General features: G+C 41.6%; 1 protein-coding gene across 1 annotated transcript; it reads left to right on the top strand.

Moving 5' to 3' along the window:
* micu1 (mitochondrial calcium uptake 1) lies at positions 1-27810 on the top strand. Its single transcript, XM_068326830.1, has 12 exons — positions 1-118; positions 3291-3455; positions 4350-4554; positions 6319-6481; positions 8844-8887; positions 20235-20349; positions 21354-21436; positions 21804-22004; positions 24149-24286; positions 24903-25011; positions 26705-26794; positions 26981-27810. Exons 2-12 carry the CDS (start codon positions 3292-3294, stop codon positions 27142-27144), a joined length of 1476 nt encoding a protein of 491 aa, XP_068182931.1. The 5' UTR covers positions 1-118; position 3291; the 3' UTR covers positions 27145-27810.
* The last annotated feature ends 133 nt before the right edge of the window (positions 27811-27943 follow it).

Genomic DNA, 27943 nt, shown 5'->3' on the forward strand with positions numbered 1-27943 from the left:
AACACGGAACTACTGCTAGCTCTGCGCTCCATCTCTACGGACACGACCGTGGACGACGAGCTCAAAAGGGGAAGACATCACCATTTTGGACTGACGGGTGTGTTTTTCTACCACAAACGTAAGTGAAGCTGTCCGGTCTCTGCTGTGGCACCTTTCTAACCAAATACTATCGAACTAGCAGCTTACCGAGACCCACAGACATTGGTACTTCACTGCTAGCTAACGTTAGCATGTATTAGAAGCCATAAACAAACAGCTGCATAGCAGATCACATCCATAACAAGGAAAAACAAAACTAGCATGAGAGTATGTCGTACTGCGTCCACACAGATAATTGCTGCGTCATGATACCTCGAGGACAGTTAGGGAAAATAACCAAAAATGTTGGTCCTTTTGCATCACAGGACCAACTTTCAGGAGTCCAGGTTTTTCTTAGTGACGTCACACACATAACGTTAATATTCCTATAGCACCTAGCATAGCAGCTCGATTTGAATTACGTCAAACTCCGACCGAGGAAACGTCATTTGGGCCACGCCCCGCGAGGAGAGGATGCTGCGAGTGTCAGGACTACTACAGGTGGAAAAGTTGGGAATATTAGGTGTTTCAGCAATTTGTAATAACCACATTAACAAGAAACAATTTAAATTTCTCAAAGCAATAGATAATTGAAGTATTTCCCCCAAAATGTTACATAAATGACTACTTTTACTGACTACTGCAGTCTCAAAGTGATTTAAGCCATTAATGAAAAGTGCCTCTGCAGAGCACACTTACTTTTCTATGATCTGTTTCTAATGTGATCCTCAGCCAGACACCAGTTTCTGCAAGATTTTCTGAAGAATATTCCTTATGGGCAAAGAGCTCCAATTCTGTAGTGTTCTTAGGTTTTCAGAAGTTGCCTTCTGTAAATCCCAGGACATGTAGTTCTGGTGGACATCGAGGTTTGTTAGGCATCAGTGTCCTCTTGGAATTTCCGGTAATATCCAAGCTTTAACTTTAACTTCAACTTATCTGAGGTATTTTTTCTCTGAGTTTCTGATACTTGATGGAATTCATCTTACAGTCCTTGCAGTCATATAGTATTTGTGTTTGGTTTTACTCTGAAAAACATTCAGGCAGTAACTCCAAGCAATAGACGAGTATGTTTTTTTTCTTCTAAATCTATTTTAAAAAACACATTTGATGATGGATATGCAAACGTTCCTTCATCTGTGCTCCTGATAGACTGGATGATGAATCCCCATCTGTGTATATACTGCTTAGAGGCAGAACTCATCCCAGAGAATCAGAAGAACCACAAAGGTCTGTGTCTTCAAAACAGCAGGTTTACCTTTGTTTTGTTTGCTTGTGTTTTTGAGGAATTCATCACATCTTTCAACTGAGGGAATAAAACATTATTATTGTTTCACCAGGTTGCTCAAGTGACACTGACGAGTCCATTTTTGTCCCCCTTTGTTTATTAGGATTTTATAATCCAAATACCAAACAATGTTCAGTGTCAGCAAAAGCATTTGTTGGAAGCTAAGTGTATTACTGTCAGGTGACAGAGACTTCATATGACCAAGAATTTATTTACCTGTTCCCAGGCCCGAGTGAATCTTGTTTCCAGACTGAAGGGAGAAATGTAATTCGGTGATGGGACTGGATAATTTTAAAATAACATATCTTCAAACACATGAAAATAATACAGCTTTTTTATTAAAAATGATGAATTAAATGCGACTATGATCAGAGAACTAGACAAGAATTAATAATGTCATATCAATTGTTGGATGATCTTGAGCATAAATGCCCTAGTATCCTGTTAAAAGCCACGTAACTTTTCTAGATTTTTTAGTATTACGTACTCTTATTGCGATGGAATTCTAAGTCTCACGTTTGCGCAACGTCATTGTTGATCAACAGTGTGTGTTCCTGAATTCCTAATATTTTGAATGTAAAAAGTTAAACAGAGACATCTGTGTCAGAGTTAATGGATTACTAGCTCTATAACACACACACATTTAATAATAAGTTCCTCTTCAGTAAATTGTGCAGATAGATATTGGGGAGAGCTAAAGCTACTGTGTGTTTTTTATTTAAGACAAACATTCACCCTCCCATTGTCCTTCCTGACCAGAATCCTTTGACAGGTTGATGATGTGTGTCTCAGCTATAAAAACGTATTTTCTTTAAAACCTTCATGCTGGCCATCTAGGGATTTCACTGATCATTGGTAGCTCTCACTTTTCACTTACGACTCTGGAGATGTATTTCAAAGACCGAGGGAGACATTCATCTCTGTAACCTGATAGGCTGACCTCGTCTGGTAAAACGGAGTTAAACAAGGCGAGAGACAGAAATCTGTTTTGATGTTCGTTCTTGTTTCTCTTGCATTTTTGGACCTCAACTAATTAGGGTTATGTTTTCATTTGCGTTGGCTGAGCTAAACAGACAACGAATTGCGTGACATTAGAAGAAGTGCATGCTAAACAGAGTAATTTTATTGCATAACATGATGAAAGCTTGGCAGACAATTACATTTGAACCAACTAGCAATAATTACTTTCAAGCCACTGGAGCTATGGCTCCCGAAAACTAGAAGTCAATCCTATGTAACAAATACCTGGAGTCATGTTTAATATTAGAGTGAAGAATTTATTTTATGCTGTAAACTTTAGATTTTTATTCTGTCTGTTGGATATATTTCCTGTGTCAGCATCAGCTGCCGCTCACTATTAACAAATGATACCTTCAGACCTTGTTGAATTAAGTCGTCTTTTGTCTTATGCTCACGCTGTGATGCTGCAGACACACACACTAATAGCCTTTTACTTAATTGTTAATCATCCTTCCATGACATTGGAGGGCTTAGCTGCACTGATGGCAGTTAGTTTTATTCTTGCTTTCTGTTATTTGATTGAGCAGATTGGGCAGAACAATAATGAATTGGTTTTTAATACATTTTTTTGGGCAAAGTTTCCAAATTCTCACCCAAGAAATCCATGGCTTATAGCTGAAGGGGAATCGTCTTGAGCACTGTGCTAGCAATGCAGCTTCTCCAACATGATGTTCACATAATACTGTGCATACCAGCATGTTACATAATTCAGTAGAAGTATCTTGTTGTTTGCCAGTATTTGTAATAACGGAAACAGTTACCGGTATGTCACTTATCTTTCTGTTTGTTGTGCAATACTGGACCAAAGGTCTTGAAATAGAGTGGTATAGCATCTTCTAAATCTGACACTATGTCATCCTTACACTGTCCACTGTGTCATGATACCTTTCCTTTGTTCTCTCTGCAGGATGTTCCGCTTGCGGGCATTGTCTGCAGCGTCCGTGGGGCTAGCACAGCTGTCCCGACGCTACCACAGTGGGACGGCTCGGGCCTATGGCAGGAGGAAGCTGATGCTGGCAGCCCTGGCTGGGGTAACTGGTGTGTCTGTCAGTGCTGGACTAGTCTGGAAACGGTAGGACTGGGTGCACAAATACATCTGTCTGCTTATAAGTACTACTGAGACATTAATACATGGTTTCTGATACTTAAGCCAAATTTATAAATTTTATGAAAGTTTACATGTTTGAACATTAAAATAAGGGTACTGGTAATTAAAAAATCTTTCATATTCAGAAATAAAAACCAGAGGGTAGTTACATCCCACCAAATATCTTCACAACCGTTGCAGATAGAAAGATGAAAGAAAAAGCACAGAAAAGGCCCACTGGATTATAAGGCACACTGTCAGTTTTTGAGAAAATTAAAGGCTATTAGATGTGACTTACAGTGCGGAAAATACTGTAATGGCACTGCCTTCATGTTGAGATTCTAGTTCACCAGCCCGAGCGTGTGAACACTGTTTACATAGCTATCCATTATTAATGAGGAGGAGGAGTCCAGCTAAGGTAGAGCAGGAGATTGAGCATGTGAAGACTGTACGGATGCAGAATGACCGCGGTGCAGGAGGGAAAGTGATGAATGGTGGCTCTGGGCATTTGAGACTGATGGGCTGCGACTGTTCCAGACCTTCACCCTAGGCTTCATTCTCCTTGTGTCTCATTAAACTGAATTATTCAGAGTGCCCAAAACACTCTCTTTTCTTTATTTTGTCGTTGTAATTTTTAATTTTCATAAGAAAATTTCTTCTCTTAGGACAGTGCAACATCTATTTTTTTTATCCGAGCTACAACGCTCAGCTGCCGCAAATAGTCAGATATGTTGTTACTGTGATTTGGTACTTGGTATCAGAACAAAACACATATACAGTACATAAATATTGCAAAACTAAACCTTCTTGATAGATGACAGGAATGCAGCTCAGGATTTAATATGCTGTTTTGCTTTTCTTCTTCTTTTTGCATGTTAGTGCGTATGCTGATGCCGGACCGTCAGGTCAGCACTCTGAGCATCCAGGCAGAGATGCAGCACACTTGGTGAAGGATGCAGATTCTGAGACAGAGTCAGAGAAATCAGTTGAGGCCAGCAGTGAAGAAGGAGCAATGGATGAAGCGAAGGACGAAAGTGGGGAAGGGAAGAAAAAGAAAGCACGCTCTGGATTCCGTGACCGCAAGGTAATCAATAAACAATAAATATCCAGCCATTCATTCTGTGCAGAATTTAATTCACTTTTAGAAGGGTGTTTTGAAAGCCCTCCCTGTCAATGTCCAATGTGCAAACGGTAGTATATTTTATCAGGATTTTATAGTGACACACGAAAGGAACCGAGCCGGTTTTGCTGCTGTCAAAAGCAGCAAAAATGTATCACCCGTGAAATTTTATTGCTGTTAATTAGGCAGCAGACGACAGCGGAGAAGCAGAGGAAGGACACAGTTTGTAGTTCTGCATATTATCTTTTTCAGGAGCAGGGAGGAAGTGGAGCTGTGAACCATAGATAGAAGTTTATCAAACAAAGTGAGACAATGGAACATCTGACCTGGGGCTGTAGATGTTAAATATGCATTCACTCTTGACTCAGCGGCCAGCCATCAGGAAGCATCTGGGGAACAAATCATTTAGTGAATCACAACACTACAGGAGTCTCCAGAGTGTTTGGAGAAAATAGGTTGTTTGTGCCAGCTCACTCACTTTCAAAGAGTGTTTGAAGTCAAATCTGTGTGTACTAAGGTATATGCAAATGTCTGCATGTCGGTCTCTGCTTCAGGCTGCCCTTGAAATGGTTGAGCGTTGCCAAAGTTTTACAAGTTATATAGTAGGAAATAAATACCAACATGAATTCTAAGCTTTTTTCTAAGTATTTTTTTCTTTGCTTCTCTCAAAGACAGTCAGGATTTTCTGGTTGGTGCTTCATATGGAAAACCTGTGCCCCCCGAAGGACTTCTGTTTCAAATATGCACCATTTCTGTGTTTTCACTTCGTTAGTTTAAAACTGTTTTACTTCTCTTAGCTCAAACTCTGAAAATAGTAGCTGGTGTAACTTCACTTTTAACCCTCTGCTTGTGTATGTGCATATTTTAATGGAAGGGAGACCATAAATTGGTTTAAGCTCAAGAGATTAGGCTTGACTCTCTATCAGTGAGGGTGGTTCTGAGATCACTAGCCTGTGACTCTGAGGAGATGAAAATCTGAGAGGGGTGATGGCATACTCAGATCTTTCTATCAGTCAAGTTTACTGGCATTTCCACATGACTGTCCTATGCCCACTCATCCTTATACTGATGGCTGACTCCTCTGGGGGGTACCCCCCTATTGATTTCCCTAAAGACCAACATGTGTTAAGGCGAATCAAACGCTGAGATAAACAATCATGGCTGCAGAATCTACTCCGATCAGAGCCTGTGTATCTCTCTGACTTGATGTGCTATCAAATTAAAAGATGATATAGCCACAAAAATTTGAAACATTCAGCTGAACACAGTTCCCAAAGGCAGATGGGAGGGAAAGGCAAATGTTGTTGTGGCTAATCTGTGCATCAGAGCCGAATAAATTAGAGCTTTTCTGTATTTTCTAAATTGGTAGCTATGTCACTGTTCGTCTCACGCATTGGTGTCACAGCTCTGTTTGACGGTTCTGTGGCATGCCAATCAAAATCCTGAAAAACACCTATTTCCAGTTTTAATTACGTGGTAGTCATAAGTTTTATTTAGTGTAATTTGCTGTCATGACTGGCGGCTTGTTATGCAGTTACAACCTACCACCTACCTTCAGTCTGTCTTGAACCCTTTCTATGCTCTCTTCACCCTCCTCGAGATCGTGTCCCTCGCTCCTCCCAGGATTGGCTTATTGCTGACTCTTTGCTTTGGTTGACACTGGACATGCTAAAGTAATCCCCATGCTCAATGTGTGTCACTAATCAGTGTTTCGTTTCTCGTTGGTAGGTGATGGAGTATGAGAACAGGATAAGGGCTTACTCCACTCCAGACAAAATCTTCCGCTACTTTGCGACACTGAAGGTCATCGGCGAGCATGGGGATAGTGAGGTCTACATGACGCCCCAGGACTTCATCCGCTCTATCACACCCAATGAGAAGCAGCCAGAGAGTGAGCATCCTCCATTTCTTTTAGCCACTTTTTGTTTCATCAGTGATTAATTTTATGCTCTGATTCTCCTACTCATCCGGAGTTTCACCCCAAATACACGCCTCGATACATTCATAATTATGGTTTATGGTCATCACTATCCATGGTGAAGCGTTTCCAGTCAGGAATGCTGAGATCATATCATTCCATGAGTGGAGCATTACCCAACACAGCCCCCATCCAACTACACGGACACTTAGCACAGGCTTGACACTTCCCTGAAGACAGTTCGTGGTGTAACGATCCTGCTGACCATGTTCACAAGTATGAGGCGGGCTGGGGGCTGAAGTGACAGGGTTGTCTGATCAGGCTGAGAGGAGTGAGTCGCTGCACAGAATTTGGTGTATCAATTAGCGGGTTTAAATGGGAGCAGTTCTCCGGTGTCACATGTAGAGCCAGAGAGATACTTGATCTTCAGTCGTGGGAGGGCTGGGAATACAGGAGCTTAACTGGTCAAACCCAAATCCCCCCTTCACAGTACGCCAGGGAAATAGTTTTTATCTTTATGACTTATGATGAAGTGTTCCTAGGTTAAAGGAATAGTGTTCAGTTTTTTCTTCAATGTGTTATCACATGCTAAATGCTGAGCCCTAGGCTGTCTTACAATAGCAGTCTTTGTCATTAGGTGGTTATTCAATGCTAAAATGTGTGTGACATTTGTAACATGGATGCATGTTTTCCTCCATCACCAGTTAAGACTTAATGCTCAGTGCATGACAACTTGACTTTTGACTTTTGACTTTGACTTGACTTTGACTATTACTCTACAGACATCCACAGCACACCTATTGGTAGCAGCTTATAAAGACTTATTTGGGTCTGTCACGTCTGCTCTGACATCCAAGCTCACCTCAGAGCTTCCATCCGTTAACGAAGCTCAGGATGGAGACAGGCCTACCCCCTTTGGCCTTCCTTTCTTAGAACCAATGTCTCCCCTCTTTGTGTTAAATTAATTGGATAATGACGGAGATGGAACAGCTCAGCTCATCATTCTTTTTCTTAGGACGGTTGTCCCTACATCCACTGGTTCATCCTTCTGGTGATGGCGAGTGGTCATTATCTTTATGTCCAGGATGATGTCTGTAAAAATAACATGGTAATAGCAATCGTCCAGTAATTTCATCTCAGATTTTGTCAAATTAGGTAGCTTTAACAAAGTTTTGAAATGGTGGAGACCCAGCTCAGCGGTCCAGCTCCTGCATTGGACTCTGGTGATTTTGATAATTGCCCTGAACTTAATGTCTAATTGACTGAGCAGAAGGTGTTAGGTCATTGGTTGTTCTCTACCAAAGGATGCCAGGATAAATTAAAATATGTCAGTGTTCATTTTAAGGAGATTATACTCTGGCAGCCTCATATATGATCTCTCTCAGGAGGTCAGTGTGCTGCAAGTGTAATATGGAGCCTGTGTTTTCTACCACATGCACTTCCTTGCATTTCATTTGCAGGCATTGGATGCTGAATATGTCATTGTTTTTTTGAAACAGACCAATCAAAATTGGTTCCTTCCTTGAGGCTCAACAGAGAGCGTTGTATTCATTAAGTGATCTACTGTACATCATGAGTGGACAGAGGGAGCTTTAGCAAAGCAGTCAAGAAATAAAGCATATGTGTGTCATTGTTTCACAGAAGTTCCAGTGAAAAAACGTAGCAGGCACACAAACAATGTACATTTTTTGTGAATATGATCAAAGAGCATGCCTCATCCTGTTTGCTGTGGCTGTGGCTCAGTGGTAGGGTGGTCGTCTACTTTTCAGATGGTCGGATGAATTGATGCCTTTTTCACACAATTGCACAACAAAAATAAGCCTACAGTCAGACTGCCTGACAAAATTAGAATGAAGCACATTACACATTTTCCACTGATACATATGTGTTCTTAGTTGAAGTCATTACTCATTACATTAGCGTGAAGAGAGATCAGTATATTATTAACCTAAACACACTAATGTGCATGAAATAGACTTACATAAATATAAATGCTGTGCACCATGGGTCTTTGTGTGCTCATCTGAACTGCTTCAGTATAATACACCATTTACTGTTCTAACTGATGATCTGAAAGGTCCAAGTTGAATGTTGATAATTGTTTAATTTAAGGAATTTGTAAAGTGGAAACTGCTTATTAATGACTATGATTAATCTTCATCACATGTCAGAAATTACTAGAGGTTCATTAATGACGCCAATCGAATACATTTGTTCTGCTTCATGATCAGCATAAATCTTGATGTCCTTGTTTGAAACTAGTTTTCCTCGCATCTCGTTTCTTATATTGCTTGTCTCCTAATATGTTTCTGTTTATTTGCTCTTTATTTTGTAGATCTGGGCCTGGATCAGTTCATCGTAAAGCGCTATGATGGGAAGGTAAGAAGCAGCTGTCTTTGTGGTAAAAAGAAGTAATGTAAGTCAGCTGGGAGAAGTATTTTTAATCATATATCAGAATGTTTATTTCTCTACACAAAATAATTACTGTACTGTATTTTACAGTCTATAAAAAGAACATTTCTCTGTTTCCAGTGTAGCTGCAAAATGTTTATTTCCCACAAAGACCAGTTCAATAATAATTATAAATTTTAAAAATCTACCTATGACGCTTCTATCATATTTTTAACTACCTCAAAACAAAGATGACTAAAAGTTTTTTGTGAAATTCCTGAACAATATAGCTTGAAAAGGAAAACTAAATGCTTCCAGAGAAAGTATTTTAGTTGTTGTTCCAGTCAAATCTGAGCTTGACTTTTTCAATAGGAAGTTGTTATTAGTAAAATCTTGTTATATCCTCAAGATGTCCTTCTAAAAAATTTGCATCTGGTCATAGATCTTAACCTTATCCTAATCCTTTTTCAATCCAGAAAATATAACCCAATTACTGTGTTTACACTCGATTAGTCTTGTAAGAATGCATTAACAACTGTATCAGTTTAAAATTTGGATTTTTGAATCTGCAAATCCAAAGAATATAATGAGGATTCAATTCAATGAATTCAGTGCTTGATCCATGTGATTGTGATGATGTATAATACCAAAATGAAATTCAATTGAAAGAGAAGAACTGCCACATTTGAACTTACAGTAAAGTATAAAATAATTTGAACTAAAACGGTGTGTCAATTGTTATCATAATTGTTATCATGAATCCATTTCATAGAAATACTCATCCAGGGAAGAGGGGTTAAGAAATCACTTAACTTTATATGCATACATAGGAATGTAAATCTCATCTAGTAAAGCACCTTTCAGAGGATGGGGACAAAGTACTCCACAATGATATACAGTAGTTCATACAAAGAAAAAACAATGCCGCATCAGGCCAGTCACACTGAAGACAAACACAAAGGACAGTTGGCAAAATAAGTCTGCAGGCCCTGCTCTTTCTGTTGATCTGGCAAATTGGGCAATGTCTGTAAACTTATGAAGCACTGATTTACAAATTTAACGTAAATTTGACTGAATACAGTATGAAGAAAAGATATTTAATGTTCAAATTGACTCTTATTCTGAAACAATCTGGTTGGTCCTTTTCCTCTTTAGCCCTTTGTACACAATGTCCGTGTTTTCAAAAGACCATTTGAAATGAGGACTTGTCAGACAATTGGACCATTTTCTACTTTGTGCTTGTCCACCCCAGATGAACTCAGATAGCCCAGAGAAGTTGGATGATTTCCTGGATGGTGTTGATATACAGGGTTGTGTTTCATACAGGGTTGTGGTAGAGCCTTAACTACTTTGTAGAGGCAGAGATGAACTGCCTTTACTGGCACTTTTCCAAAGTGTTCCTGATTTCATGTAGTTAGAATAGCATACCAAGTTGGTTTTTAATGCAGTGCCTCCTGTGGGACTTAAGGTCACAGACATTTTTTTTCATCCTTGTATCTTAGATGCTGCATATTTTCAGTAAGTGATAAACCTCTCTCCATCTTTGGGAGTGAGTGTTTTGAAGTGACCCAGTAGCTGTTTTTGAGCATCCCACAACTCTTCCAGTGTTTTGTGATATATGTTGTTTTTGTGTATCATCAGAGAACATGTTTAAAAGGTTAATCAAACAAATGGGGCGAAGCTTTAGATGTCATGCTTTCTGCTGTTTTCAGTCAAATTTGATAAAAACGAAAAGCTGGCCTTTCGGTCAGGTTTTGGAAATTATGTATATCGTCAGAACACTGTGCTGTTTGCAGACTCATTAACTAATATTTGATTTCAAACATATTCTCCATTAGCCTTTCTCTTAAGCTCGACTTGATATTTTGGAGGAGTGAAGATTTACGATTGTCAACAAAAAAGGTTCAAATTCAACCATCAAAGAACTTGGGAGGACAAACCAGGCAGATTGTTCTCATAAATACTGTTATCTACAAAGTACAAATTTAAAATTTGGAAAAGAAAATTATTAAAAGCTGCTAATTTATTTTTGAACATACAAGCATTCTGTGAAGCGTCCTCTAGCAGGATTAATTTACAGTGTACGCTACAATAGCACTCAGCTCGCTGGTGGCTCTAATAACATCACCATAGCACATGACAGCAGCGGAAATGGATTGATTCATTATAAATAAGAAAGGCAAACTTCAACCGTGGAATATTCTATTACAGTATTTGTAATTATTTGTAAGGGACTAAGGATAGATCCTGTATCAATTCATTTGGTCTTTAGCGATTGAGTAGGATTTTAAAAGCTGATTTAAATGATCTGATACTTTCATTGCAGGTATGAGTTTTACAGGAGAACATGCCAGTGACACCGACAATGTACAATGAATGTTGAAGTGAAAGGATGTTGTTTCTCACGGACCGTACCCTATACTCTGTCTCTGCTCATATCTTTTGTCTGTTATGTGCTTCTCAACTGTCAGCTCATTATTTTCCAGTCATTGTCATTTAAAGTAGAGTAAATAATTATTATATTTTCCTTTCCACCTATTGTTTGACCTCTCCTATAACTACCTCTGATATCCAGTAAATCCAGTAAATTAACCGTAATGTCAAAAGACCTTTTAAGAGCCCACTCTACACTTTAACATCAAAAAGGGGCACAAAAAATGGGTTAGAGTTAATGTTTAGTAATTGCCCATTAAAAGATAACAGCAGGTAAACTTTGGTCAGGCTAGCGTTTAAGGGCACAGGTTGACTTTAGATGCTTTGGTGTCTGTACCCTAACACCTAACATTGTTCTGTCCGTAGTCTTGGAAATGAGAAGCATCAATATAAATCAGCAACATCATTATTTTCATTGCTTCTTCCCTTGATATTGATTCATGACCATTACTGGCCTTTCACTGATCCCAGGGACCACGTCCCATTCCCAGTAGCCAACCATTCCAATTCATTTAGTGTTCACTAATCATCGATGTGGTGATTGAGGTTTCTAACCTCGTTAAAAGATCAGAATCCTTCTGCCCCGAGGCCGGTGTGACGAGTATGTCTGTACCCCATCTCCACATTGGATTCAGCTTGAACCCAAAGGTCTCTTGATCGGTGCCTTGACTGCCTTGTGCAGCTCAGTGGTGACTGTACTGAGTCTTAAACTTTAAAAGAGCTTTTATACATTAATCAAGAAGCAAATTTAAAATTCTGTTGCCGCGCTTAAATCAAAATGAAGCACAAAAATTCTTTGCCCTCGTCTGCCTATGTAAATGTCATCCCTATCTCGAGGCCGTGTTCTCTTTATTTGCCAGGCAAATCCGAGGACACATGGTTTTCTCTGATACTGTAGCTAGCTTCGGTTGTCCCCTGAGATTTTCCGACCACAGTCAGCACAGCCCATGATCTTGAATCCCTCCCCTGCTACCCCTCACCCTCTTTCACCCTGAGACACAAGCCTCCTCTTCATTGACTTAATGTGCACTCTTATCTAGTTGGAGGAATGAGCCACGACTTATTCCTGCCAAGACACCATGAAATCAGTTCACATGAATCTTAAAAGTGCATTGAGTTAGACCAAATGGAATGGCTGCAGCAGGTTTAGTGGTGCAGTATCACTCGTGTAAATCATGAAGTAGATGGACTGTTTGGTGAGGTACAAGCGAAGCAGTTTGGTGGGGGGTTGGGAGGTAGACTGTGATCAAGGCCAATGGCAGAGAGGTATTCAGTATTGTTTGTGGGTAACATGAGAGCTCTCTTTAAAGACCCCTGAGTCTCCCTCCCTCCGCTGTAGTTTATAAATAGCCAAGCCAACAGAGAGATTTGTCACAAACATTCTGTTTGCATTCGAGTGGAGGACTCTGTGAACATGTTCACGTCGTAAAACCTCTCACTTTCATCTCCTCCCCCACACCATCCTGCCGATGCTAGTTGGTTCCAGGTTTTGTCAGTATGTACACATTACATGCCCTGTGTGGTCGTTTGATTGCTGCTCTCAATATTGACTCATCCTGTTTTGTTTTTATTTTCCCGTCCAGAAGAACACATGTACTTTAGGACTCTTTAAATGGAACTGCTTGTGTTTGCTCAGCTGATTGTTTGATGACTCCTGTCTCTGCTGGTAATCAACTCCATCCATGTGCCTCCCCCCCCCCATCATGTGGACGTGGTCTCAGCTGTCGTTACCTTATGTTGATGTGACCCGATGTTGCCTATGTTAACTGTTGATTATGCTCTCATGCTCTTATCAACGTCTTCTCTCATTCACATAACAAGTAATCCCTCCATTTTCTCTCTCTTCCCTTCCTCGTGAATAACCATCACCATCACCCTCAACTCCCCATCGCCCAAAATCCTGACTTTTTCTCTGTCTCCCTCCCCCAATCATTTCACCTACTGATCCCCATTCTCCACCCACAAACGCCCCGTCCCCTCTCCCTGTACTCCTCTCTTCTTCTGTCTCCCTCCTCCCCCATCCCCTTGCTGGTCTGCCCCTCCCTCTCTGCAGGACTTCTGGCAGGTATGGGGTGTGTTCCGAGCAGCATGTATGCAACTGAATGAAAAACTGCACTTTGTCACTATCTATTCCCTACCTGTCATTTGTTCTTTTTCCTCTTATGTCTCTATTTTGTTTCTATTATTCAATTATCACTTTTGCACTTCTCTATGAAATATGGAGGGCATAGCTTTTATCTGCTGTTAGTCCAGGGGAACAGCTAATGAAGGAGTTTACCACATCTCAGCCTCAGCAACTTTTAAACAGGAGTCATGACCTGAGATCAGTCTATGATCCCAAAGGACAGAACAGCAGCCAAACTGTAAATTAGATTGTATGTTAGGAAAAAAAGGAACGCGGTAGACTGGTAATATAATGTTTTATTTATATTTAACTTTTCTTTCATTGTGTGTGTGTACTAAAAAAATATTGTTCATACGGAGAAGTTAAATTGTTTGAGAAAGAAAGTAAATCATAGCACCACCAACCACGTTTTCTCATACAATAAGACAGATTATATAATGGCCAATCACTGGCTAGTCAATACAAATAAATTAACGCTGGATCTCAGATAACCTGTGTTTTTGAGCAGATCCATTTAACTATCAGCCACCTTAAATATAGCCATTGTATAAGCACAATAATGCACCAGATTTACTGGAGGAAACTCCTCTCTGCTTCTTGCCTTTGTGCTCTTCACCCTAACCCAAACCCTTCCCTGATATTTTTGTGAAACTGGGATATTTAAGTCATTTCATTGCATAAATGTGAATGAATTTATGCATTTTAGCTTTTATCTGTGCGTGTTTTCCAACGATGCTCCAGACTGTATCACCAGAGTGCATCGTAGAAATCTTTTCGCCAAACATGTTTATTTTGTAAAACATGCATAAATGAGCCCCGACCTTAAGCTTTACCTGCTAAATGATGCGGCCCATAAGAAGGCTTGAAAGCCGCCATTAGTCAGGATGGCAGGAAGATAAGCCGAGCACCCCAAAGGGCAGGTAACAACCTGTGTACCTTATAGTAATGGAGTACCAGAAAGTCAAGTAGGCACACAAACCATTGTGTGTGTAAATATACAATGTCAGGCTCCCTATTGTTATCTGACTTTGTGCTGGAGACCTCCCTGATGCCCTCTGTATAGCCTGTTGGTGACAGCTGTGTGCTTTGCCCTCCCTGCTGAATTATTGAAAGTGAAAATTTTTTCCTCTATTGGGATAATTAATTGATGCAGTACTGTGATACAAGTTACACAATATTCAGTACTGCAGTGCTACATTTATACACACTAACAGTCAGTCAAGCTTTGTAAAGCTGAGATGTAAAGAGTAACCAAAATGAGTCGTCCACAAGTTAAGTCAAAACTGATTAATAGCAGTGCTGTTCCCCTGCACTCTCTCTGTCCTGCTTTTATAAACATTTATCTGCTCATGTTTTCATGTCTCCAAAGAAATGTCAGCTCTATTTTTCCACATGCTTTGGCTCTCTGGCCTTTTTCCCCCAGCATGCACTGCTCTATTGCCTGTAACTCACTGAGAAAGTAGCTGGTGGTGGTGGCACCCCCTCTCGGCGCATGGTGGCATCACAGGGTGGTTTGGGGCCAGAAAACAGCTCTATCAGCTAATTTAAGGCTGTGTTGATGTGCTTGATGACCTTCACAAATCCATCCTTTAGACTGTCCAGATGTCAGTGCTGCATGATTTCTGTAGAGCATGGTTTAGAGTCATGAAGGCAGGACTTGGTGTTCCTCTAAAATGTGTTCAGACTGTTCCTGCTGTGGCCCTCTGTTGCTGCTGTCTTACTTGCTCTGATGGGGAGTGGATACCTGTTACTCATGGGGAGTTCTGAAGCTGCTGCTTCAATGAAAACTAATCTTGTCACCAACTGTTGTCATGTTCACTCTTTCTTGGTTTCACAGGATGCTCCCTGAGGCAGCTGTTGGCACTATTTACCACACTGCTCCTCTGTTTTTTTCCACCTTCTATAATTGTCACATGGCCTCTCTGTCAGTGTTTGTCTGACACACACTTAATCTGTGTCTCTTTTTTCATCTCCTTTCCTCCACGACAGTTTTAGAGGTTGGGTTTCTGTCCAGCTGGACAGCAAGTTCAGTTCTTTCTCTCCACTTGTGAGACCAAATGTGTTTATTAAGCCTCCAGCATCACCATCTATTATTCTAACTCTGCTCCCAGAACAATTCAAATTAATTATCAATACACCTACTCTACAGCTACAACAGCACTGTAGGTGTATAATTAATACATTAATGTTCTCTCCACCCACCCACGAATGCACGCAGGCACACACACACATACACATACATACACACACACACTCACTCACACACGGTTGGTGCAGAGATATCCGCAGCAACAAAGAAAAAATGTTTACTTTCTGGCTGTGAAAGATAGATTTTGGTGGATGTGTCTTTTGGGGTATTCAGAGCACCCGTCTTAGATTGCAGGTTTTTTTTAGGGAGGGTTCACTGTCTATGTTGCAGCACAATGCAAGAGCCTTTAGTTAACATTCAGAAATGTCAGACGCAGAGTGCTCCATCCTCCTCTTCACTCGCTGCACTCTGTCTGTCTGTCTGTCTGTCACACTGTAATCTCTGTATCAGTTTAGACCAGAGGGGTAACCTTCCAACACACCAAGTTCCATGAACATTCTCACACCAAAGACAAGAGGTGTGCCAGGGGTCAGGCATCACTCAGATGGAGAATGAGAGTGATGCCTGTGCAGTGGCAGGGCTCATGTTACACCCATAAACTAAAATTGGGAGTCAAATAGTATTATCTAAGGAAAAGCATGTTGTGATACTCAACATTTTTAGCATTTTAACAAAAACATCTACGTTCCTCCTTTCTTTGTGATGTGTCTGCATCTGTTGGACAGAAACACAGATCTGGTCAGTAACACACTGTCGATGCTACCGCAGTTTTAGAGAGAGCCTAATCTAAGATCTCTCAGCTCCTAAACCAAGTGTATGGTCACGCTTTACTGGAGGAGCAGCTTAAATCAGAGGAGTAACAACAGGAGAAAAGAGGACAGGCAACACAGGATGTACCTGTAAAATCCAAACATCTGCCGTACATTATATCTCAAATCAGTTTCATTTCAGCAGCAGCATTTGCTTGGTTTGTGTCACGATGATGCCACAAAGGACCCGTCGGAGCAAAAAAATGTTATGCGTGTTCGATTTAACTGCTCACTTTCTATTTTGTTTGGAAGTAAAAGAAAACTAGTGCATTGAGATCATTTAGTTTTATCTGTGTAATGAATTTTCTACAAGCAGACACGGTTATATAAATGATGTCTTGCTCCAAGTACATGACTACATATCTAAGGGTTTTAATAATAAATAAAAATGACAATCCTTAAAACATTTTTTATGTATACTATTTTTCAAAGGTGTTCCGGAAAAGCATTTCTCAGATATTGTATACACAAAAAGAGAGTCAGTGTTATTTGCACCACTGCCCCTGGCTATGCTTTATGACTTAGGGTTAGTTGGTAAGATCCCATAGTAGCTACTGGGCTTCTCTGCAGCCTGGTGCACTGTAGAGATTAGCTTGGAATAAAGTCTTCACCATACTGTATGTGAATATGGCAGCAGCACATTTGACTGCTCCACTGCTAGCGCTGCCCAGCCAGCAGCTCTGTCAGGACTGACTTTCAGCCTCAGCTCACAAACGAGTTTTTTTTTTTTCAGTCTTATTCATCTGGACACAGGCCTTGGTCTTTACTGTAGCATAGCTGACACATCCGGACACGTATAGACATATGAGCACGCTCTAGGCTAACGTGTAAGGAGAAATCATGTTCACATGCACACAGCAGCTACTAATGTGACACTGATGTGCACACATGCACTCTGACAGACCGCGTTCTGGATGATAATTAGCGTGAATGCTGCAGCAATTAGAATTACAGTCATTTCATGATCAGTGCTTTGGGAAAATCTATGGTGAGAGTTAAATACTGCCTCTGATGTAGTCAGGATCCTTTTTAATGATTGCAGCAGCATTTTTTTATGGTCATTTCATCCTCTGGGTTGATGAATCAAAACTGATTAGATACAAAGGAAGCCTGTCTGGGTCACCTGATAGGTATCTCTTCTAGAGACCTTTTTAAAAATTCTAATTAGATATGCTCCTGGTCCTGTATGAGTTCAGTGGAAGGCTGAGGTACTCATGTGTAACAGAGAGGTGGAGGATGGGACACGGTCTTACAGAAGGGCCACAAACTCCACTGAGAGGCTTAAGGCTGAGGCGAAGCCCACAGTGTAGGATGCGTACGATTCCTCTGTGTGTGCTTTAGATAGATAGATAGATAGATATATACTTTATTAATCCCGGAGGAAATTGCACATAGTGAGACCATAGCGTTACATCACAGATTTATGGTGAAATAGCTATTTGGTTCCACTCTTTGGCCATTTTTGCATACTCTTGATTCGTTATTGCCTTGAATGTCATTCTGGCTGCTTTGCTGCTGGATTGTTTATGTCCTTGAATGAGGACCCTGTAGAAGGTGAGTTATTATGATAATGTGGTCTGGGCCTCTGCTCTGATCACAGTGATGAGCCCCAGTACGCCAATCTTTCTTGTGCATGGTTGTGTAGGCTTTATTTTTTTTAAATACACACTTCATTTCCTGTGTTATGAACTGGCATTAGGCTGCTGGCTCACCTCGAGCCCCGAGGGCTTCCTCTCTTATTTCTACACATGTGCTGGCTTGTGCATCGTCCCAGTTTGGCAGGGATTTTTCTATTTCCCATACAACAGGATGAGTGAAGGTGTGTCTCCAACTGACGACACACGGCTCTCCCCATATTTCAGATCCAATTCTGCTAATAATGTGCTAAACACATTTATGTGAATTCATCACAGTTTAAGTTCCTTAAAAAAATTTATTAGATATTTTTGGCATTTGCAGTAGAATTATGAGTCGTTGGGTTTTCACACGCAGTTACTCCATGTGAGAACTGACAGCGAACGTGATGTGGGACGTGCAAACAGGGTTACACAAGAGAAACACCTCAGCAGTACAGACAGACTCGTGTTAGTTCGGTCTCCTGCAAACAGGTTGGGTCTTTCAAAACCAGTTGGTTTGAGGAGAAGGAGAGGGGTCGTCTTTAGATGGACACAGATAGAAAAAATGTCCCAGGATGCCTCTTGAGGTCGACCGACCACGGATTGGTGCAACCAGTTCAGACATCCACGACTCTGAGACACAACTGGTGATGTAAGCACAAACCAACGCTGTGATTTGACTCTGCGTGGATAAATCTGACAGAACAAAAGCCCAGCCCTGTTTCAGACTTACCAAGTACCAACCTCTACTACTGTCACATTGTCTTTCTTTTACTCTTTTGTGTATTCATACCTGTCACTCTTGGTGTTCTCTCACGTTTATTCACAAGTAAAACATGAAAGCCTTAAACTATTTGACAACCAGAGCTGAAGAGTCTTCTTGTTATCGCTCTTTGTCTTTCTCTCCACCTTGTGGCACTGCACCTAAAATAACACTTTTCCCCCTCACCTTCCCCTCTCTCCCACTCCCTCCTCCCGTGCTATTCAGCAGAAATGAATAGTAGAAACTACTTTTACTCATATTTATGTCACCGTTTGAGACACCAGGCGATTTGTGAGGAGGGAGTTGGTTTAAGGGGAAATAATTTCAAAGAAAGTGTATTTGTTATACTATTGAGGGGGATGCCGTCAAATTTTAGTCTTCATATATGTTTATCCCAAATATTTTTTTCATGTCCTGTCCCAAAAGACTACATTTTATTTGCAGTGTGTTCTCAGCATATACTTCCAGTGGCGAGATGCAGACAATGATATAAAGAGTTCTTTAAACATTCTAGTTTTGACCGGCATTGTTGTAAACACCAATTTCTCCTGAGATGGCAAGACATTTTGAATTCTGAACTTGAGTGGTATCCCCCATCCTCTGGCTTTTAAGCAATTTTTATGTTTTTTTATCTTGTGTGTGTGTGTGTGTGTGAGAGAGAGAGAGAGAGAGTGTGAGTGAGAGAATATGAATGCACCCAATAATTTTTGTCATTCAAGGCCCTGCTAACGACAGCAGAGGCCACACACTTCTCTAATGGTCTTTCTCCTCCTTCCTCCACCTGTGAATTGGACCCCTTACAGACGGAGGTAACTCCACGTGGGCTCAGTGTGGCCCACAACCCCCCCGACTCCACCCCCTCCTAAGGCATGATCTGTCCATCTGTCCTTTCTGTTTTGTGAAGCGTTCTGCTAGCGGGACGCTGTCTCTCAGGTCTCTGTCGTGGAGTGTGTGGTGTGCATGTGTTTAGGTCCTACTATCATGCAGTGCTGTGAATATATAAACATGTTAACGGGAGAAAACAGGAGTTAACTTTGTGTGAAAAAAGTTTTTAACAGATAATACTGTTGGGTTGTGTTACAGATATGGTTAATCAATAGTGTGTGTTTGTGCTCCAGTCTCTCATGACGTTTCCCCTCACACACTGTGAGTACAACCTCTGGTGGAGAACTGACCACTGACTAACTGCTCGTCACTTCCACCCTCACCTGCCTGTGCGGCGTCATGTGTTTGCAGCATCTGCATGACTCTTATTGTGATGAGCTGTCTTGTGCATTGTTATCCTCACACCAGGCCTTTTTTTGATGCGCGTGTGTGTGGAGGTAGGGTATGTGTGGACATTTCTGTGCTCGAGTATCTGATTTGAGCACACAAACACACACAGACACCTGCTTTCACACACACGAAGCCGCACCTGGAAGTGAAAAGACTGGTGCTGAATCATGTGAAAATGTCTCAGGAAAAACTTTTTCTATTCTTTGTTGTGACCTGGATGAGCAGAAGATCGCCCAGGAGAGGGAGAAGTTTGCAGACGAGGACAGCATATTTTACACGCTGGGAGAATGTGGTCTTATCTCCTTTTCGGACTACATCTTCCTCACCACCGTGCTCTCCAGTGAGTATGTCGCTGAATTTTTACATAAGTGCCATTTCAGTCACTCAAAATCAAATCATAAATCAACCCCCAAGAAGAGCTCTTCTGCGTCGTCTCTGCTTCCTTCCTGTGTCAGTTAAGTCCGAAAAGGGAGAAGGAGCAAATTTTTCCAATATGATGTTATTAGTCCGCCTGTGATGCTGGCTGTGGGTTCAGTGTGATCTCCAGTTCTGTCGAAGTTAATTACATCTGTCTACCAAGCTGTCTGCCTTGGAGATGTAGTGTTCCGCTGAATCAGTTTATTTTAGCTGGGTCTAGCATTGGCGCTGGAAACAGGCAGCCAATTTCAGATTAATTTCTGGATGTGTCACAGATCATGGTAATGAAAATGAAGCTTTAACTCTTTCTTCTGGTAAAGTTTTTATCCTCCAGCTCGACCCGATTTATTATAATCTGTTCATACGGAGAGTCTCTGGGGACGTTTTCAAGGACAAGCCATTTTTAAGCAGAGGGCAGGACGTCTAATGGTCTGTTTCAATCCTGTGGACTGGGAAGGATTAAACAAAGAGGGGCATGTTTTACTTGAGACCTTGTGATGTTTTTCATTGCCCTAGAGAAGGTTTCCTTTCTAACCTGATCAGTTACACACATTGGAATTTAAAGACTAAGATTTAAGTTTTATGATAAAAACATTATTGACATTGATAGAGTAACTACTTTGTGTCTCCTTGCCTGTATTGTGTTTGTCTAAGTGACGTTTATGTAACTGCCTTTGGATGAATCTGTGGCTTAATGTCAGCACCACTCACCAGTCAGAGCCAAAACATTTGGAACAAAATTCAAATGTCAAATGCAAAGAAAAAAAATGAGCTGTCATAGCGATGACTCAGTGTGTCCCCACAGAGCGGCGAAGGTGAACGCAATTATGTCAAAACTGAGTCTCTCTGGGCTTTGATTGGGTTGATTCCATGTGGCTTGTTTTCACATTGTGCTGTATAGATTCTTGAATTCATCTTTGTGTCCAGCTCCCCAAAGGAACTTCGAGATTGCTTTCAAGATGTTTGATCTGAACGGTGATGGAGAGGTGGATCTGGAGGAGTTTGACCAGGTTAGAACACAAACACCTACAGCAGTGCTGCACAAACAGAAATGAAAATCAATGTACTGAAGGAGACACAAGGTTAAAACAGACTGGAGTCTGGACTGTAATATCAACTGTAGTGCTCTGGTTGCATTACAGTAACCAGTAACATCCTGATACTGGCAGGAGATTCGGGCTATGGTGTTTTCTCTGAGGAGGAGTGTACACAGTGGTTTTTGAAATGTGATTGGAGTTTATTATATGTAGTCCTTTTTTTGTACAAAGTGCTTTGTACCTGAAATCAAGATAGCCTTACACAGTCCTCAAAGGGTTTTCATGATAAGTCGTTGACTGAATTATCGTAACTTCTTCTAAAACCTCGTGTACACCACAGGTCCAGAGCATCATTCGTTCCCAGACCAGTATGGGCATGCGGCACAGAGACCGCTCCACCACGGGAAACACCCTGAAGACGGCTGGCTGCAGCTCTGCTCTCACCACCTACTTCTTCGGAGAAGACTTGAAGGGCAAACTCACCATCGGCAGCTTCCTGGAGTTCCAGAGGAAACTGCAGCACGACGTGCTCAAACTGGAGGTAATGGAGGAGGAAGAAAGGGTTTGTTATACTACTGTGTTTGCAGTCATAATCAATTCATTTGAATGTCCCTTGTTGTTATCTTAAATTTTTGTCTCCTCTGCAACCATTCCTTAACCACACATGAATATTGAATTTAGATGTCATAAATGAATCATGAATCAAACAAACAATCCAAAAACACATGAGGAGAAGAACAGAGGAAAACAAGAACAGAGGCTGAAGTGTGTGTCAGTGTCAGTCAGCGTCCTCTCTCCCTGCCCTGACAGTTAAGAATAAAGGACATTTCCCCAGACTCTCCTCCCCGCGTCACTTTTAATGGTGCTGGGGAGCATATGTTCCAAATAGTCTGCAGTCAGCTGGTTATAATATTATTGTATGTCCCAGAAGCAAAGCGCAATCTTCCAGTTCTTAATGTGAGACGATTCTCATGGAGGGAAATCAGACCGACACCGATGAGATTGACTTAATTCAGTTCCTGAAGTTTCCTTCTCACACGCCTGCCCCTCTTCTCTGGTGAACTGCTGAGGCTGCAGCTCACTCTGGCCTGCTTCCCCCAGCTGGAGACATCACGTCTCTGAGCTGCACGCTCACACCGACTGCCCCATTCTTTACAATACGATCTCTCAGGAACAACTCAAGGAAATTACATTACCTCCTACCACATGTCCACTTAGAGTCAAGGATGAAGCGATTCAACCTTGGTGCTCAGAGGTCAAGGCCAAGTGTAAATGCAGTAAGGACTAGGCAGAGTCATCCAAACAGTCACACCTACTGGTAATTTAACAGTCACCAATTCACCAACATGCATCGCTCACTAGAATCATATTATATACTGTATGTTAATACTGCAATACTTAAACAAGTAAGGATTCAAACTGCACATTACATGGTGCCTGAAGTAGAATCCTGGCAGGCTATCATTTTAATTTGCCAGGACCTGATGTCCTAACTGATTTTTACTCATTCTTGGTTTTGTAACTCTTGTAATATCCTTTGTGATGAATTCTACAGCAGATCTGGAATGACAGTCTGGTAGATTAGTATAATATTCAGGGCTGCAGAGTTTGGTAGAAAACAGATTGGTTGTCTTTATCAAGCCTGTGTGTCCATGCATAATAACAGACATGTCAGAATAGCGAGAGCTACTGACCTTTAGACAAATATAATCAATATCTTATTACAATATATCAAAGAGCATGTGAGTGATGTGAGCAGGATACTGGGCTGTAAAGGCAGATTTGTCTCCTTGTTTAGCAGCCTAGCCCACAAATTGTCAGTGTCGTCGCAGCCGACACACACAGTCAACCAGCTGGTGAAGGAAAAGCTTGAACCTGTTTGAGTGACTTCTTCTGGTCGCTGCTCTCTGGAACTGAAGAAGTCTCTCAGACGAGAGGCGAAATGTCTTCAAGCCTTTCCTACGAGTCTAGCTGACTTCATTCAACACAGAGATCAACCATGACCCGGATGACTGAGAATCTTCACACACATTTAGCTGGTGAACATAGTGCATTTAAACTGCTTCAGAGCCATGTCTTTCCCACTGGTTTTTGAGGAGACTGAAACATGGAGTGAATATTGAATGTACATCCTTTAGATGGCCGGAAACACCTGAGTGCCGTAGCGAACAGCGGAGCTTTGTGTCGGTCCACGTTCACAGTCTCTTTCTGCTTTCGCTAGTGGCCAAAGGTTATTATAAGGAAAATGTGACTCCACATCACAAATGGCAGATCCTCCAAAGGGGCCATTGGATGGTCCAGTCACCAATGAAACATTCAAGCCAGACTTATATTTTTCCTTGGTCATGAATTGCTTCTCACAAATCAGAAAAATTAACATTTTGAGAGGTCAGCACATTCAGAGAAGGGAGGAGGGGAGTCAGTGGGAGGACAGCCTGAGACATAAATCGACTGTATTGAACTGACATAGCCGAGGCTCATTGCTGTTAAGCCGTGCTCCAGTGGGGCATTGTAAAAAGAAAATGCACATGCAGATTTAATGTCACCAATGCTGGCGCCAAGCATGATTCAACTTGAAGCTTGACACCAATACAGTATTTACTGTTTCCCATCTCTCCAGCCTACCTCCTGTTAATTTGTTTGTTGGTCTGCGTCGCTCATTTTTCATCTTCTACCCCCCCCCAGTTTGAGAGGAACGATCCTGTGAACGGCAGAATCACAGAGAGACAGTTTGGGGGCATGTTGCTGGCCTACAGCGGCGTCCAGTCACGCAAACTCAAGCAGATGCAGAAGGGCTTGAAGAAGATGTTTAAAGATGCACAGGTAGATACGATCTAACGTAAATGATTCACATTCTGAGTGTATGAGGGGGGGGGCTGGATTTGGTGGTGCGGGTGTCACGCAACATTTATTCTGAAGGAGTTCTGAATTTTCGTTACTAAAAACCATCACATTTTTCTGAGAAATTAAATTGGTTCCACAGGGACGCCCCAAACAGATGGGAGATATTGAAGATGCGCAGGTCTAAAAACCAGCCCCAGCATTCACTTCTCTGTTTTTCATTTCCAGCAGTTTGCATGAACTTTGTTTTCACGCTGACTTTTATGAGCCCCATCACTCAACTGACTGGAGTTACACTTCCATCCTCTCCTCAGAGGTGTCACAGCAAAATACCTCCTTATTTGTGTTTTTTAACTTGGAGCTTGGGGTCACAGCTTGTTGCTATACATTAAAACACCCCAGATGTCAGACTGAGTTATGGCGAGGCAGCCTGATGGATAAATACAGTGATCTGTCAAAGAAAAGAGAGCTGACAGCAGGAGAGCTTCTATTCCACGTCCTGCAGAGCAGACGAGGCTCCTTGATGCTGATGAGTCTCTGAGGAGTTTGTTCCTTTCCTGAGCCGAACTTTTTTCTTGTATTTTCTCATCTCGTGCAGGGCATCACGTTTGAGGAGGTCGAGAATTTCTTCACGTTTCTAAAGAACGTGAATGACGTGGACACGGCTCTGAGTTTCTACCACATGGCTGGAGCCTCCATTGACAAAGGTACGCCCACGTCCCCCCTTTCCCCCCCGACATTCTCTCTAAACTGAACCGTCGTCGTCTTCCTCGTCTCGGAGCTGTTGAGACTCTGATGTTTCTGATGCCTCCCACGTCTCCTTTTGTTCGGCCTTGCTCCTAGTCCTTGCTCAGCTGTTTGTTGTCTGTTTTGCCCATCTGTCCTTTCCTTCAGGGCTACAGGAGACTGCGTGATTAAGTTCAGAACCACAAACATACACGTCTTCTAATAAAATATCTCTGGTTTCTGTACTTATCAACAGGTTGTATGTAGAACCAAACAGTCTTCTCTTTTTGCAGCTTTTGCTAAAGATACTCAATATTTCACGACTCGTTTTCTGACTGAGGTCGAAATTGTGAGTCATCCAGGTTTTCAGTTACATATACTGTACTTAAAAGATACAGAATTATTTATGTTTACTTTTTAATTTGCTAAAAGGTGTCACAATCTATGAATGTATAATATCTGAGAACCTTTTCTCCATGTTGTCCAGTGGAGCTGAGTGTTATCACTGTGTGCCTGGGAAGCCCTATTTATTAAAGGAGTTTTTTTTTAAATTTTATTTCAGGATTTAATTGTACCATTAAATGAAAAAATTAGTTGGTTTGACATTTTCTGTGGAGAGTCATATAATGCCCCCTAAAACATCCTTTAAAAAAAAAAAACAATTATTTCAGTTATTTGGTTAAATAAAACAAGTAGGTTGACTAAAAAACTTTTATTTTATGTACGAGCAGAAGGGGGTCTCAATCAGAGGAGAGAGAGAAGGACTGGAACTCTGTCCCTCCTGACAACTGCAGTAGAATCGGTGTAGTGTTAGTATTTCAGCGTGTTTTCAGTCCAGACTTATCGAAGCGCTGGTACAGAGATGCAGAACAAAACCTTTTACACACGATGATAAAATCAGGTGAAACTCTTCACAGCCACCTGCTGCTTTACTGTCAGGTAAAGGAACCCAAACACATCGTCTGAAAAACAGACGTAACATGTAACACTGCATGTTTCCAGCGTACGGTTTATGCCTGCAGCCACCCAAGCCTGTTGGAGTTGTCCACAATGATCCTGGTCCTCTGCAAACCATTCTCCTCTTTAATAATCCATTACTTTCTTGAATCTCTTTTCATCTTGTTAGCAGTTCTTGTAATTTCACAATAGTGTAGTGCATTTTTTGGTACGTGGGTGTTCGAGCTTTGTTTTCTCAAAGGTAGAAATGAAGACCACTAATGAGATTCTTGGTGGAGTGACTCAGACGTGTGTTTTTTTCTGTTTACCTCCCTGCCGTGTGTGAGATTTCATCATTCATTTCTTTCCGGCCTTTTTCTCTTCGTCCACCATCAGATCTCTTAAAATCTGATGATCATTTTTTAAGACTATGGACCTTTTTATTTAATTTGATATTTTGTCTCATAGAGGTTTTTTTCCTCTCACAATGTTCCATTTTCCTTTCTCATCTCATTCTCAGTTACACATCCTGATGCTTCCTCTTTCTCCTCTCACCTCCTGTTTTCATTTCCTCATGTCAATCAGATAAGAGTGAATCAGAGCCCATGTTTGCAATCAGTCCCGAGCAGCTTGGCTCAAACACGGTGTCCTCCACACAAGCCGTTTGTGAGCTGGCACATGTAGCGCACACCTCTAACGGGGAATCTCTCTATCTGTGCTTCCCTCCCTGTGTCTCAGTCACCATGAAGCAGGTGGCGCGAACCGTGGCCAAAGTGGAGCTGTCGGATCACGTGTGCGACGTCGTGTTTGCTCTGTTTGATTGTGATGGTAAGCATCGCTTGGTGAATCATAACTCTTCTCCCAAAGCCTCCTGTCACTGACAGAAATCACCAATAAGAAGAGGTCTGGCCTCTCCTGCTTCTACTTAATCATCTTCTATTGTTTCATCGTCCCTCCTCTGTCCATCACCCTTCTCTTCCTCCTCCTCTTCTCCTGCCTTCCTGCCTCCCTCAGGGAACGGGGAGCTTAGCAATAAGGAGTTCATAGCCATCATGAAACAGCGTCTGATGCGCGGGCTGGAGAAACCCAAGGACATGGGCTTCACCCGGCTGGTGCGTGCCATGTGGAAGTGTGCCCAGGATACCGCATGGGACTTCGCCACACCAAAGACACAGTAGAGAGAGGAGGCAGCGCTGGAGACGCGACAGGCAAAGCAACAAAGGCTAGGTCCCATCGCCAACTCCGTCCTCCAACAGACAGTTAATACAAACTCATGAGGACTGCAGCTCCCAGGAGCTTCATCTGTCATTACTGCATGTAGTTCAGACTATCAATATGGAGCATGCCCATGCAGCACAGTGTGTCCTGCACCCGTCTACGGCAGCACGAGTGTTTGTACATTTTAAAAGTTTGTATGTTTATTTTGCCATATTCTTTAAAGGACTGCAGTAACATAGCCATATATTACACTCTTAAAAAGGACACTGTTAAATTAATGTTTCAGATCTTATGCTGCAAATGGGAAGAGAGAAGAAATGAAATGAGTATTATTTCAGCATCAGATGTGTGAATGCTGACAGGAGACCTTTAGTGGTTTCTGTGCTGCGACTGTCGGCGGAAAGTCTTGTTAGCGCTTCCTCACTCAGCGTGAGGCTCCAGCTCATCTTCACTCCCAACATCGCGTTTCCATAGAAAGTCAGTGACGCTTGTCTTGCTCCATATTGTACCATTTAAATGCGTTCTTTTATTACTGCTGAAACACTTTATATAAAATGGATGTTAAATAAATGCTCTGTTAAAAATATTTAAATATATAACAATGTAAAACTAAACTGTCCCACTTCGTTTTCATTTTCACACTTTGTGTAAGAGTCTCCGGTTAAGGAATGGTGACACAAATCAAGGGACACCAAAGAAGTCTTTTGTCCTGTGTAATTATAACGTGAAGCCTGTTCAGGATAAAAATCATGGCCTACT

This window comes from Antennarius striatus, chromosome 11 (genome assembly GCF_040054535.1).
Source record: "Antennarius striatus isolate MH-2024 chromosome 11, ASM4005453v1, whole genome shotgun sequence".
Taxonomy (NCBI): Eukaryota; Metazoa; Chordata; class Actinopteri; order Lophiiformes; family Antennariidae; genus Antennarius; species Antennarius striatus.